The sequence below is a fragment of the Ammospiza caudacuta genome, chromosome 10 (assembly GCF_027887145.1).
Source record: "Ammospiza caudacuta isolate bAmmCau1 chromosome 10, bAmmCau1.pri, whole genome shotgun sequence".
Classification (NCBI taxonomy): domain Eukaryota; kingdom Metazoa; phylum Chordata; class Aves; order Passeriformes; family Passerellidae; genus Ammospiza; species Ammospiza caudacuta.
In genome coordinates this window covers 21,395,850-21,411,752 of record NC_080602.1, presented here as the reverse complement: position 1 = coordinate 21,411,752, position 15,903 = coordinate 21,395,850, and the positions used below count along the sequence as shown (strand labels likewise).

The 15,903-nt window shown below is 42.8% G+C and overlaps 1 protein-coding gene across 1 annotated transcript in view; it reads left to right on the top strand.

Moving 5' to 3' along the window:
* Positions 1–15,903, top strand: part of AGBL1 (AGBL carboxypeptidase 1) — a 268,424-nt gene that overhangs the window by 169,908 nt on the left and 82,613 nt on the right. Inside the window, exon 22 of the mRNA XM_058811454.1 lies at positions 14,008–14,168. Coding sequence (XP_058667437.1) covers positions 14,008–14,168 — 161 coding nt within the window. The remainder of the gene's footprint in view (positions 1–14,007; positions 14,169–15,903) is intronic.

The window sequence follows — 15,903 nt, the reverse complement described above, 5'->3', positions numbered from 1 at the left end:
AGGAGCACAAGCAAGTGAATCAGGATCAGGTCCAGTGGTGGTGACTGGGGTCAGCCTAGGAATCACTGGTGGATCTGCAGTGACAAGGAGGGCCCAAGTGAAGCCAGGAATTCAGTCTGGACTGATGCAGTCTGTGGGCAAGATCAGTGGGCTGATGTGGCTGCTGCTTCTGCTTGGGAAGCAAAACAAATCCAGGCTCCCAGTCACTGTAAAAACATCTATTCTGATAGCAGCAGGCACCTTCCAATTCTGCATCCGTCCTTGAGCATCACCACTCTCTCCTCAACTCATGTGGCTTTTTGGTCCCCTGATTGCCTCTGATAAACTGTGGTTGCTTATGGTCTTCTTGAGCCTTGACAGATTCCACCCCTGTCCATGCCTGCTGTGTGGGACAGCCCCAGCTCTTTATCCTACCTGGTGTCCTGCCATCCAGCTGCACTTGTGGGCTCTGGAGATGCTTTGTCAGAGTGGCAGGAGCTCAGGGGATGGGCAGCTCACCTGCCCGAGGGAAGGACTTGGTCTCAGTGGGAAGGGGAGAAGTCGGATGTGACTGAAGACCAGCCTGCTGTCCTGGTCTCAGTAGTATCTCTCATTTTGTCCAGGTTTCATGTATTGCTGACAATTTATTACAGAATATAAATGATACAAGTTCTTTTTAAACCGGACTCTTTACTGTGGTTTTGCGGTGGGTTTTTTTTGAAACCTGATCTTTATTTCTTGTTAGTCTCGGATTTATTTTTTTAATAATGTATGGCAGAATTCCAGATTAATACCTTCAAAGAGCTTTGTTCCTATCCATGAGGGGTGAAGTGTGAGAGGTAAAGAGAATTGTGGGTTCTCTCCCTAGCTCTGCCAATGCCCTTGATGAGGTGCCTTTGGCTGGGTTACTCCTCCTCTGATTCAGCATCCCTGCTTGAATCTCACAGTGCTGCTCTCCAGTGTCCCAGAGGGTATCCTGAGATTAATTGAGGGATGTATCTAAATGGCTTCAGCATGCAGGCTTGAAGCCACCAGGGACAAAGCTCTTACTGGGGCAGGAATAAAGGTCAGGCCCTTGCTGACATCGTTGTCTCAATTAATTAATACACTAATCTCTATAACTCCTCTTCAGCAAATATAATTTGCCCTCAACCCTTATTTTGTTCATTTTTCTGTGACTTAGCTTTGAGAGAACTAATGAAGAGACCTTGATGGAAAAATCCTGCTTTTCACCATATACCTTCCCCTTGACCAGCCCTATAACTTGTTCCCTCCTTGTTGCCTTTTGCTCTTGTTTGTCCGAGGGCTTTGCAGGAAAGTCTCCTGGCCAGTTAAATTGCATAGCAAAAGAGACTTAGCCCTCAGTCCACGTTTTGAGGAGTGATAGCTGATTGCTTCAATTACTAGGAAAACAGTGTGTGGAATTGATTGAAGGGGGACAGTTGATATTTGATTCTATTTTCCTGTGGATATTTCCTATGGGAAGGTGCAAGACCAATTCTGGAAAGCATCAGAAGGAAGTGTTTGTTCCCCAGCTGAAAGGCTGAGTTGAGTGCAGGAAGGAGGTATCAGGAGTTTGGATTCTGTGACCCCATAACCCCGAGGCTCAGCATTTTGGGACAGCTGCTTTTGAGCACAGAATCTGCCCAGGATCTCTTAGGGATCACTGTCAGCATCAGAAGATGCAGCAGGGCTCGGAGAGGAGCAGAAGGCAGAGAGAGTGAATGTGTGTGGTGAAGTGCAGTGAACTGAGCCATCCTTGGATGGGCAGGAAGGAATGTTCCCTCCAGCACTACCCACTGGGAAATCAAAGAAATGAAGAAAATCTCTCCTTGTCTTCTGCTCAGCTCTTAGTTCTGGTTTGTTGTACTTTCCACTCCTTGGTGATTACACCCATGTCTCAGTCAGGTATTGTTTTCTGCTTGAGTTAGGAACATTCCCTAAAGCTGTTCTGAGTGCGCAACAGTCTTGTTCTTTTTCTTAGGCCAGTTTTAGACTGAAATTTGGCAGATTACACAAGTGTGGCATGTTTGCTGTCCTGTCTTACATCATCATTTATCCTGTATCATTTATTTTTCCTTTAACAGATTCTTAGCACTGTCAGTCTAATATGCATCAGAGGCTGAAATGTATTACCATAATGCAGTGCATTGTGGGTAATCCCATGCAAATTATTCTGTGGAAAGTCGTGCTAAATTATGTTCTTGAGGAAAAAAAAAGGCTGAAAAACAAAGGCTTTTTTTTTCCCTTTCCCCTTTTTCTTAACTGTTTGTTCTGTGGATTTCTGAGCAGCTGCCAGAGGCACAGGTTTAAGTGAGTTGTTTGACATTCAGCACCATGTGCAGTGATGCTCCTCCCCACAGGACACTGCTGAAAGGATGGAGTTGAAAACTGCTCTGGGTTTTCTATATGTCTCTGTGATGTTGAGTTTTAAAACATTAATAGCTTGTCAAAGGAAAAACCTGAGAGAATGTTGGAATAGCACAGTACAGAGGAATGTCTTGATGCTTTTTTTGTCTCCATTGTCTCCATCTCCTCATCTGTAGGAATATCAGGTTTTGTGGACTCAAAGGGCTTCAGATGCCTCTTGGAAGAGGCAGTTCTGATCATATGTAGTGTTGTTTTTAAATCTTTGTCTTCTTTGTTCTCTATTACCAAGGTCATTTTCTTGGGAAAATTTCCTTAGCTCCTCTGAAAGTCCATACACTTTCCAAACTGAAGCAGTAATCCTCCTTTTGGACAGAACACTTGATTGTAATAGAAATGATTGCAATGTCACAAACAGAGGATTATCATTTTCAGTAGAAATCATAAAAGGACTCTTAAGAAAAAGGCAGCATGTTCTTATGCAAATTTTCCCAGGTAGTACATCTGCAAGATGAAAAATCCTGAGAGCCTGTAATCTGGAGCCAGCCTCTCCTCTGCTGATAAATGTTTGTCTGCTTTGCTGGGCAGTAGATTTTCAAAGACTCAGAAACTTGTTTTTACAAGTCCTGTGTGTTTCTCACCTGATGCTCTCTCTGGGTGAAACATTTGTCAGCTTCCCTCCATTTGCTTATTTCTGGTGTCCATCTCTGGAAAAGTCAATGTGGACATGTTAATGGCAGAATGAGGGGCAACATGTGCTTGTGAGGGTCACATCAGTTACCCCACTTGAGAGAGCTGCCTCTCCTCACCATAGCTCTGTGTCTCTGAACTTATCTGCCTTTCTTCAGTCTGTTCCTCACAGTCTTCAAAGACTTTTTGTCTTTGTCTCTCCTAAAACACAGAGTATGCAGGCATTAAACTGACCCTGTGCTGGTAGGATTATAGAAGGGAAAATACTGGTTTGCAAAAGTTTGCATCCCTGCCGGTTCTGACCCATGTTCTCCTTATTGAATATGTCCAAATGTCTAAAATCATCTGCATGCTCCAGGTCAGCTCCTCACGGACAAGCACCACAAGTTCCTATCTCCTGTAATAAAATCAGAAGCTTTTTTTTGGTCCTCATTTTTTGCTTTCCTTCTAGTCATATTTTTTTCCGACGAAATTTAAGGTATAAATATCCAACATATGTATCTTAATGGCTCTCAGTTTAGTTTGTGCCACTGGACAAGTGGGCTCTGATGAAATGAACCTTTGGATGAACCTTTGGGCTCTGCAGGCCTGCAAACCCTTGTTAGTGGTTAATGGCAGCTGGTTCACCTGAAAGGACCTCCTTGATCTCTGATTTCTGACTGTGGATATCACATCCCTGGGACTCATTGCAGGATGTCCTTCCTAACCCAGCCTCTGAATTAAATGATTAGTAGCTTGCCCTTGGGCTGTCTGGTGAAATCTGCCTCTGACCCAGCTTTCTCATGTATTCTGTAACTTTCTGTGGTGTTATTGTATTCCATGTTCATTTTGTGAGCCTATATTAAATCAGAGCAGACTTCACAGAGGGTCCTGCAGTATTTTTGCCTGAATTACCCTCAGTGTTATCAGCCATTCTCCAGGTGACTCTATAGAGTATTCAAAAGAAAGAAAGAAAAAAAAAATAGGGTCATATTTTCCCTGTTATTGTCCACTTCTCTGTTAAATGTGACAAGCAGCAAGAAGGGTCCTGTGTCAGAATGATTACACTGACACCTGTAAGAGAACAGCCAGCCAGCTCCTTGCTTGTACTTCCATCCTCCCTCTTCAAAGGGAGCAGGCACCAGGCTGAGGGAAGCCCTCTCCTCTGCAGTGTCTCTTTCCTCTGATCTGAGCTGGGCAGAGAGGCTTTTTGTGCTTTCCCATGTGCCTTTGGCTTGGGGAAATCAATGCCTCCTTTGTTGTTTTAGAAGTGCTAATACAATAAATTGTAGAATCATAGTTGCTTCCTGTCACTGATGCTGAGGTTGTAGGGAGGGATAGGTGGGAAGGCTGGCTTTGATGGTGTTTGCTGAAGTTGACCAAAGAGAATTTGTGATATGGAAAAAAGAAATTAGCCTGGGGGAGCCATTTATAATTTAGGAAAAAAGTCTCAGGTAGCTCTTGACATGTATCAGAATAAGGGGATGGATATAGAAGGCATGAAAGGTTACAGTAATGAAAGCTGAAATGGGAGAGGAAGGTGCAGGGCTGTGGATTGCTCTGTGTCCTTACCTTTCACCTGTGAAGGCCTATTTAAAGCAAGTTTTTAAGGAGACCAACACACAGAGGGCCTCAAGATAATCTCTTCTGGACATGTGCAGGTAATTATCCCACCATGGAAGCTGCTGAGTGCCATCTGATGTGCCCAGAAAAGCCACCCCCAGGTGGAAGCTCTGCTCTGAGGCCATTGGCAGAAGGATTTGAGAGATTTTGTGGAAAGCAGACTTTGGGAAACAATAAGGATCTGGAACAATAAGAGTTTGTGTAGGCTGAGATTTGGATGCATTCTGGAGCCACATTTCACTGGCAGAGCTTGCAGGCAGCCAGGATGGGAACAGAGCAGGATGCTGAGGGACCATGCTGGCTGCTTTGTACACATATCAGTGCTTGCACATTGTCTGCTCTGTTATTTGATATTTGATTAAGGTTGTAACTCACAGAATTAAGTGAAGCCCAGGTTTTTTTCCTGTAGGAGTTGTAAGGAAATTAAGAAATTGAACTACTAAAAAGAAATCTTTAAAACTGGCCAGCAGACTCAGCAGTTGACTCTCTAAACCAGCTTCAACAAGGTAAATAATCATAATTATGATTCCTTATGTTTAAAACTTTATCTGATGTCATGGGAGAACCACCATTAACACAACCACAGGACCTGGCTAACACCAGGATAAGGAAACCCAATGATTGAGAGTATTAATAGAATGGATAGGGCCTTGATTATATGATTTTTATTTTTTCAAAGAAGTACAGGAGCTAGAGGACAAATGAGAAATTAGTACATAAAATTTCATTCATGGCCTTCAAGGGTGAACCTAGGCTAATTTTCATGCAATGGTATCAGTGGGTATCCCAGCTGAGTCACAGCTGATGAAAGGAGAGGCTCCCACAAAAAGAAAAAAAAAAATCAAGAAATTTTGGGAGTTGTGGAGTGAGAAATAAAAGGGTCTGTGTTTAGTCAAAACCTAGTTAAAAGGCTGAGAAAAGTGGGTAGGATAAGGCAACTCTGGGATGGAAAGAAATCTAAGGTGAATCCATTTACCTCTCTATGAATTGGTGCTGGTCAGTGTTTCTAATTTGAATGACTGGAAGGCAAGGAGATAATAAGATCTGCTGCTAGCAGCTGATGCAAATTATACCGTGGGAAGAAGGGCTGAAAGATTGTGGGTACTAGAATGGAAGATGAAACATAGGCAGTGGCAGGGTGCAGCATGTTTGAAGGAATAGTTTAAAGCATTCAGACACATGGCTGGGCTCTGAATTAGCTCTCACCATTCAGGAAAACATAAGTAACTATTACAAAAGACAGCTTGATAAAGATGTCTGTGCCATGTGAAGCAGCAGCAATAAAGAAAAAAAAAGTGAGTAAGATGCCTGTGTGTGTTCAGAAACAGGGAGCCTTGGAAGATGTTCTAATATCCCTGTAAAGCAGCGTGGTAACACCTCCTGTGGAGTAGTGCTTGTGTTATGGGTCATGCCTTTGTGAGAGGCAAAGCAGTGATACACACGGGCTGGAGGGAGCAGATGAAAGTGTGTTTAGTGGCCTGGAAGGCAGTGAGGCAGAGTGGAAATTTTCCAGGATAGAAATCATTTTGATTTAGGTGAAATGTACATTTTTGGGTTGAGTCTGTGGTTAGAAACCATAGTTATTTAGCCTGACTGCAAGGCCTAGGCTCAGTGAAGTTACTTCAGTGAAGAACAGAGATAAGGTGAGGGAGACAGAGGATGATAGAGACAGACAGGGACTGCTGTAAGGGCAAGTCAACCTGACCTAGGAATTCTTTCGGCTAAAGAAGAATTAGTGACAAATGTCATGCGAAATTCGTAAAAATGAATATGTATGAACCTATTGTGAAATTGTGTGCATATGTATTTGAGAGGGGGATAAAAAGGGACCTGAAGTTCCCAGAGGTACGCATGCCTTTTAAGGAGAATAATCTCCGCATGCGTCCAGCGCTGTAATAAACGTACCGGCTTTACGACTTTTCACAAAGTTGTGGAGTTTTTGGCTCTCTCCGCAGAACAGCAGCTTCAGCACAGGGAAAGCTTTGGGGATCCTGGAGATGCTGGATTACAGAGGGAAGGAGCAAAGCTCAGCGGTGCAGAGAGCTCAGGCTGGGGTTTCTGCTGTGCTGGGGATGTTTGGAGGCAGCAAAGAGGGAGCAGAACCCACCTCTCAGGGCTCTCCTCCACCTGACATTGCCAGGCCAAGACACAGTTTCAGTGATATGTTAGACTCTAGTGTAGCAGCAGAGGGATGGAGATAATGTGGGGTGTCACACTGAGCAGCTGGGCTGTTGTCTGAGTCGTGCTGTGAATTTCACTAAACCTGTCCTAGTGCCCCTGTCCCTGTGTTGGTGCAAAGGTGAAAGGTTCCATGGTCCTGATGTCTTGTTTTGGATGGGGAATTAAAGCACACTAACCTTGCTGTGTCGTTTTGGTCAAGAAATATTTTTATCTGGGAAAGAAAAGAACGCGCTATAGAAAACCATGTGGATAAACAACAAAGTGTTGTGTAATATAATAAAAAAGTGCATCACCATTCCATGAAATTAAGATGCAACAATTGACTCTTTGTATAACACATAATTAACCTGGGGATCCCCACTGTGAATGGCATTATGAAGACAAATACCTTACTGAGATTTTTTAAAGTGGGTTTGACACTTGGAGTAGCATCTACATTTACATTAGCCAGGATAAGTATCATAAATCATTTTTTCCAAGGCATGTGATGATCACCAGCCAGAATTAGAAAATTATTTTACACCCATGGTAAAATATGGCCAAACTGGGTAAATTCATAGCTGATGAAAAGGATTGGGTGGGCCAAGAGTCTGCTTACTTTTCTGTACATCAGAATTATTTATAGAGGCAAACTTTTAAGTGGAATAAGAGGGGAAGAAAAGTCAGCCAGGGATTAGGCTGCCAATTTAGGACTTGAAAAATTTCAGCTTCCTGCTTTCCTGAACTGCTTTTAACAGCTAATTCATTTGACACAGATTCTGAGACAGAGCCCCACCTCACATTTAATCTCCAGATACCTCAGGCTATAACCTGTCTGTGACTTGTTCCATGCTCCACAGAGTTCAGATAGCAGGGAAAGGAACATATGTGAGAGGAGGTCATGGTGAGACTACTGATGAATTTTCAAGGAACCATGAGATACCAGTTAGCCTGTTGGAAATACTGGGGCATGGGGAAGAAATGTGCTTTCTGGAACAAAGCTCTTGATAGCCTCCAGTAACTGGTAATTGCTTTATTTCCTTATATTGCCTCAGAATTCCTATGTGACTTGAACAGTCTCTAGTTCTGTTTCTTGGCAGCTTAAGTGTTATGGAGCAGAAATTATTTTTCTTTAGAAATTAGTATGTTGGGGTGTTTGGCTTTTTTTGGTGGGTTTATTTTTTATTTTTTTTTTGGTGGGTTTTATGTTTTTGTTTTTTGTTTGTTTTTTTTTTGTTTTGGTTTTTTGCTTGGTTTTTTTTTTTTAATTATTATTCTTATTTAAAATAATGGCATCGCCTATGGCATTGGTTAGGTCTACAGTCAAAATATTGCTCCCTGGACTGTCACATCTTCATTGGATGGTACAGGGAGACTTCTCCTTCCCAAAACTGTCTGCAGCCCTCAGAGAGGAACTTGAGGCACTCCTGATCCTGTTACTGTGAAACAGTGCAGATTCCACTAAAATGTGCAGCTCTGACCTGGCCTTCACTCAGCCTCTTCAGCTCTGTTTGAAAAGACATTGTGGGACGAGGAGAAAGATTGTTCAGTGTCTGCAGAGAGGGATAAGCTTAGTCCAGGTTCATCCAGGGCCTAAAATAGGTCCCCAGCATGTCACAAGGAAATGAATGAGATAGAAAACCGATGTACCACTCAATTTTATTGGAAAGCAAGAACTCTGCAAAGAATGGCATCTTTCTACATGGTTTGTCTGCATAGGTGGAAAATATCCTCATTTGTCATTCTCTTTCTTGTTCCTGACATGACCACCTGTCACAATTATGGCCGGCATAAAAAAACAAACAAAAAACAAACCAGAAAAACAACCAAGCGAAATAACACCTAAATGAACAAACAAAACCCCAAACCAAAAAAGTTATTGTGCTATTCCCTGTCCAACTACTACCTCTGTGTGTATGCAGTCTTTGAGGAGATGGGAAGTTAAATCCACCCCTGTCTCCATCCTGTGTAGTTTGCAAATTGTTGGCTTAAAACATTAGTAGCAGTGTTGCAGCAGAGTGGGCAAGAAAAAAGAGAGCTCAGGTGCAGCACTAATAAAATTTGGCTCCTCCAACACATGAAGAACTTGCCATATACTGAGTCATTCATGGAAGATGGTTCAGGAAGGGACAAAGGAGGCTGAGGAAGGAACAGAGAAGGAGAAGAAATTTGGAAGGGAGAAAAGAGTGGAGGGAAACAGCTGTGGAAATACTGTGAGGGAAAGGTGGAAATGTATGGAAATGCCAGACAAATAGCTAGTCAATGGAAAGAAGGAAAGTACCTTTCCCCACAATGGAACTGGAGACTTCATAACTTAAATAACTGTTTTTTCTAGAGGAATTGGCAACAAGTTCTGTTTGCTAAATCCCCAGTTCTTCTATGAGCAGCTTGTCCAGGACTCTTTCTCCAGCAGATTGGAAGGAGAAGATATTTCATCTTCCCTTTCAGTCTGGTCCTTGAGCAGTGCTGCCTGTGGCATATATATTATTTTAATAGTAAAAGAGCCCATTTGAATGATTAAAACAATAATTACTTCTGTGCTGTTGAAGTTTGCTCAGCTGAAACACCAGCTGAGATCAGCAGAAGTTTTGTGAGGAGGTTCAAAGCAAGTCAGGACTTTTCTCCTCACCGTGTAGGCAGGGCACCATATGTAATGAGGACAGAGCACCAGATGTAATGAGGACAGATGTGCAGAGCAAGGCGACTTCCCCAAGGGTGCCAAGGTGGTCAAGGTTGCCATCAGCTTTTTTCTTGTTACCTTTCTTCTGTATCAGCATCCATTGACCTCAACAACCCTTTCTTCTTTCTCATCCTTTTATCTCCCCTACCCTTTTATCTGTCTCTAACTCCAATCCCTCTCATCTTTCTAGAAATTCTTGCTATCCTGTTTTATTTTTTTCCCTTGCATCTTCAGCCTTTTCCACTCGCTTAATCCTCTTGATATGTTTTGGCCCAAATTCCCATCCCCTCCACTTCCTCTGTTTTGCATACCATTCCTGCTGCTGAGGGATCTCTGGGGTATGAGAAAACCTGGGTTATTCCCTGCTGTCCTAGCTGTCCAAATAGCCAGGTCCCCAGCAGGTGTCTGTGTATTTTCATTCACAGGGGTTGAAAGTACAGTAACCTTCAGGGCTGGCTCGAGCTAAAATTAAGGCTGCAGACACCAGGCACCAAATGCTTCATTCAGCTCCCTCAGTTTGTCCTCTAGAGCTTCCAAATGGTTTTGATTAGTATTCCAAGGGAGAGCTCACTGATGGAATTAGTGAGAAACCAGACTGTCAATTTATTTATACCCGGCCTGAGGGCATAGCCATTGTGCATGTGTAAAGCTGTTGAGATGCAGGGAATATTCTGTAAGTGTGTGTGTATATGTGTTGACTGGAAGTGGGTTTGCAGGGAAAAGCTGATGCCCCAAGGACTGAGCAGTGACCTAAAGCAGGAGAGGCCACTGATGTGGCTGTGCTGAATGTCAAAAATCCCTTTTAGGAAAAAATCGATCCCTCTGAAATTTTCTCTGCACTTGTATTTATTAGAATCTCCCAGCTCTAATTTTACTGTAATTCTCATTACCCTTGTGGAGAAATCTCTAATTTAACTCCTGGAGTCTTTCCACCTCCTTCAACAATATCTGTGATACAAAACTCTCACTGTCTTTGTCTCCTGGAGTATTTAAAGCACATGAGTAATGAATAATAAAGTTTTTCCATTACATTGTCATTTAGCCTGGGAAGAATTTTGAGGGCAAGCTGAGAGATTTTGGAAATATTCAGTTGTGGTTATTCATTTGATGCATCAGTGCTGAGCATGAATGAACTGCTTTTGCAATACAATTTGATCCATTTTGTTTAGGAAAATTTGTATTGACAGTGTTGAGGCCAAATGATAAGTCTTTTATTTTTGTTCCCCTGTTTTGTATTACAGTGGAAAATAAATATAATCTGAACTTGGGCTGATATTTGGCACCACCTCCTCCCATTCTGTCTGTTGCAGTGAAAAGGGTTTAAGAAAAGTTTTTCAGCTCCATTACTCTCTATAATAGCCAGGAAACAATTAACCTGTTATCCCTTAACATGATGTCTGCAGAAGATTATTGCATGACAGAGCCCAAGGGACCAGTTTGCATTGTGCAGAGGAATCTGGTGCATCAAGCTGATGCTGGTCCAGACTGGTGCTTTGATGTAATGGAGAGCAAAACCTGTGTGGAGCTTTGAGCTGATCATTAAAGTAGGGTGGATTAGTTAGCATGTTTCTGAGGCTGCACTAATTAGGACTGATGAGCTTGTCTGCAGCTTTCTGGTGCAGGGGTGCTGCTTCCTCCTTCAGAATTCACCTGGACCCTTTTGGCACGGGAGGCTTTGCACCATGCTCCACTGGCCACACAGATGTGACCAGAGGAGGGGACAGAGCCCTGTGCCCGGCAGGAAGATGGGGTCAGTGAGAATCCAGGCTGGCAGGACACTGCAGGGGAGGTGCTGGCAGGCAGAGCAGCTTCCTCATGTACAGCTGTGACAAACAGACTGTGTCTTGTCACTTGGTAACAGCCAGACAGCTTCCCTGCCATGGAGCTGTGCTTCCTACCAGCTCCTCAACCCAACCAGACCGCATCATTTCTACCTTTCTACCTTCTTTCTTTTAGGATGTTTTTATAAGTCTGAGTTGTAAGCGCAATCTCAAAATTTTTGCAGCTGGCTGTGCCCCATGGCTGCAAGGGAAAAGCCTGGAGGTCAGGCTTCCCTTTCAGTACTGCAGGTGGGACTGATTATTAACCACTACACCAGGTCCTGGCATTGCTGGCAGATGCCATCAATAACATTAGCTCAACATGTCAGCTCTGTCCCCAGCTTCAGTTTAATGGCAGTGCTGCTCTGCACCTCCAGCTCCTTCCTCCCTCTGCTGAGGGAGGGAGAAAGGAGAGAGAAAATGGGCTGAGTTAAAATAAATAGATGTCCATGTTTGAGGTGAATAAAGTATGTAAACAGGCAATTCTCTGCCTGAGTCTCTAGCTGCTATTCCTGAGCTGTCTGACATCAAAGCAATATGGGTGCATCATCCAGCAGCTGACTTCAGTGCATGAACAGTTACTGTCTTAGGCTTCTGAGGTGTGTTATAGTGTTAATATCATTATTATTATTGTTTTGCTCATAGTTTCTTAAGGCCTTTCCATATCCTGAGTAAAGCTCTAGGGAGTCATAAAGCCACAGGCTGAGTTTCAGCTCAGGCACTGTTTGCATCTCCTTGATAGCTGTTTGGTATGTTGCCTTAATCTTGGAAGCAAGACCCTGAGATGCACCCCAGGGAAAGCCTCGAGATTTTCTTTGTATTTTTTGCCCCTGAGAAAATAACTCCCTTGCTGTGGAAATGACATCCTTTTTTCTCTGAAATGTCACCACTTGTGCCTGCTGGTTGTAACTCTGCCACACTACAGTATCTTCAGTCTTTTAAAGTAAAATAATAAAACATTTAGGAATCTGTTTAGAGCTGCTGAGCGTTCTTATTGTTTTGTGTTAATGACCCTCAGTTCCCATAAACTTCTTCCTACATTTTTGTTTTTCTTATAAATTATTACTAAACTTTTTGTAGCCCTATCTTGCTTGGCAAAACTTGCAGTAGAGGTGAATAAGAGCAAAGTAGAAATTATGTTAGACATTTAACCACTGTGATAAACATGCTTAAGAGAATAAAAGTCAGTTTTCCTGGGGTCCTAGACCCTGCCTAGCACTGAGGCTGTTCCCTCAGATTGAGTGTGCTCTTCTGAGCAGGTCCTTCCTTGTCCAGCCACTCAGAACATATTTGAGTTCTGCATTATGTTCATCCTAACTATGGATTTCATGCTTTGCCCATAGGGCCTCAGAAAAGGAACTGAATTACAATATCTTGTCCATAGGGCAATGTGATCAGAGAGGGAGGTTTTTATGCCAGATGATATTTGCATGTGCTGGACCTGCTAGAGAGGAAGTTGTAGTGGTGCTGTGCAAATGGTTTCTGTCCTCTAACAAAAATGCACTGAAAAAACTCCTCAGGACAGCTACAGACATTTATGTGTGAAATCTCTTCTTTCTTCCATCCACCTGTGTGTTTTTGGCTCAGAAATCATCTTCCAGCTATACAGAGGTGCTCAGACTCCAGGATCCCAAAGCATTTTACAAAAAATAACTTTATCTAGGAAAAGAGCAGAGCTCTGTCCCCTGTCACGGATTACTGAACACGTTATGTTTTATACTATAAATTATAATATGTTCGGTACCCATGAGGTGCTCACTAACAAATATCTGCTGGAGAGTGATGTGCAGCTCACACCATGCTTAGGGTCAGGGCTTATTCTGGACTCCTGAGAGTTGCTAAGGAAACAGCCTGGGATGGAGCTGGAGGTCTCTCAGAAGCTTGGCTGCAGAGATGTTTTTTTGCTGCAACACCACACAGGGCTGTTGTTGGCAGAGGCAGCAGCTGGTCCAGCCCCTGGTGGGTGATGCAGTCTCTGAGTGCCAAAGACGAGGGACTCTGCAGTTTTAGTTCCTTTCTGGTTTATCTGAGCTCTGTTTGTCTCCTGCCCTCCTCTCACCAGAAGCATGAAACTGCCATCAATTACACTGACTTACTCAGATGCAGGCCCTTGGTGTAAAACCAAACACAGACTATTCACAACCAGCAAGGATCCACAGCTTGGAGAATTCCTCTTGTGAAAGATGAACTTGATGAAGTTGATAATACAAATCCTGTTTGTGCCACCAGCTTTTAACAGACTGAGAAATTCCTTGGAGGTGTCTGTTAGTTTGCAATTACTTTGCAATTGATTTTCTTAAAAAAACAATTCATAACTTGTTAAAGATCTCTTCCCCTCTTTTCTCCCCTTGTCCAGTTCCCTTTTCCATCTTTGCCACTACCTAATGTTTATAATCACAGGATTTATTTTTTCCTGCATTACTTAGATAGACAGCTCCTCTAGAAAGAAAAAGAAAAACTGGATGATTTCTAAAAGTGGATTTACAGTCAGATTCTCCTGGGGTCCAATTCTTAAGTCTAATTCTTACAACGACTTCTGAGAATTTATTTGAGACATTTAAACTATTTGCCTCTGTTTTCCCTGCTGTAAAACAGAGGCTATTTTAGGATAGCTTCTGTAGACCACGTGCTGTTAATCAATTTACAAATAATTCTGTAGGGGAAACTTCCATATGTAGGAATCATGAAACCTTGTGCTTCTCTCCACAGGGCCTGCAGCTGGGAACGCAGGAGCTGGAGGAGATGGGAAGCAAGTTCTGCCTTGGTTTGCTGATTCTGCACCTCAAATCCCTGCCCTGCAGCAAGGAGCTGATGGCTCAGGCAGCACTCTTGCTGGATCTGGAGGAGGAGATCACAGACAGGGCACAAAGGTCAGTGACTGCTGTATGGAGAGGGCTCTCCTGTGGGAATGGAGTTGGTGGGGCATGTTTTGGGTTTAAATCTGCAGAAATGGGCTCTCCTTGTGGCTGAGATTTGTATCTCGGAAGCTGCAGTTTATGGAGAGCAATTAGAATTGAGATGTAATTGACTCCCAAAGAAACTACTGAAACAGTGAGTCCATGCCCTGCAGCCGTTCATGGGGAGAAGAAAAGGTGAAAGAGAAGCACCTGTTCTCTGTTTTCCAGTGATTTTCCATTTTCCTCTCAAAACTGCTCATTGGAAGATGGGGATGGTACTGCCCCAGAAAAATTCATCAGCAGGAAACATTTTCCTGCTCACTGTCACATGGGGTTCTGTCCAGCTCAGAGCCTCCATGGAGAGGATCTCTTATCAGAAAGGCATTATCTAAGTGCTGCGCTGTAGGGAACAAGTATTGCAGATTATAAAAGGACATTGATGGCAAGATTTAGAAATTGTGGACCTCATACTGCAAGAATATTCCTATAAATTCTTTTCCTCACGGCATGGAGTCCTTTAGTCATTTAGAGCATAGATTTGTGACTTTTTGATGGACAGAAAGAAGTTTTGATCCCGCTGCTTATTTAGGACATGTTTTTTCCAAATTGCAAAATTAATTTACTTGCTTCCTATGTTCAGTGGTAGGTATTTAAGTGAGTTTGCCCCATTATAAATACAAGAGGAATTTGACCTGGAAAAGTGTCTGAGTATGAGACTATTCAGCTTGAATTTGTGATGAAGCAGAAACACATAATTTCTCTAGGCCATCATCACTTGTTAGTGCTATGTGCATCACATATGTTTGCAAGAATGTTTTTCCAAGACACATGGAGAAAGAAGACTTAGTGATGTGACATGATTTGAAGCTCCCCGATGGCTTTGTCATCAAAGAGTTCTCTCAGCTTCATCAATGAACATCAAGTTTTTCAGTTGCAGAAATACCCCTGTAATTTATAGCAGACTTCCAGTCTCTCCCCTGCAGGAACATTTACCCAACATTAGCACCACCTGTTCCTCATGCCAAAACCCATTCTTGCAAGCTTGTTCACAGTTTTAAATGTTTATGAGGGACGGTTTAAAAAGAGGGATAAAATGTAGAGACATTCCTTTGGATTAGATGTGCTCACTTGTGGTGTGAACATATAAATGAAGCAGTTAAGGCGGGTGCTAAACACCATCCATGTTGTGGACAGCCGTCCAAAAAATCATTGCTATGTCATTAGAGGGAGCTGCTGGAGCCTGGATGGGTGGATGGTTTTGGGATATAAATCAAACTTTTGAACTGGAGCTAGAAGAGCCTTTGCATGAAAATAATGTAGGGGAAGGAAAACATCAAACCCTGACTTCTCTCAAACATTGACAAAAAGCCATCTGGTCACAGTAACTCAGTGAGCATTTTTTCTGATCTTTGTAGCCTTCTGTTACTTTTTTCCTTTAGCTGACTTTATATTAATTGGAATTCATTCTGTTTATCCAATGCTGTGTGGTAGTTGATCAGTACAGAAGGAAGAAGTGACAAATATTTTTAAAGAAGTTGGCAAAACATAAAAGTTCTCTTACTTTGTAAAACTCCCATGAGTCCTCAGCAGCTGAAAGCAAAGTCTTCTACCTCTTCAAGTTTGCCCAGCAGTAGTGAGAACCTCCGTGGCCTCCAGGAATGAATGTCATTGCTAACAGGCAATTGATAGGCAGGTGTTAATTTTCACT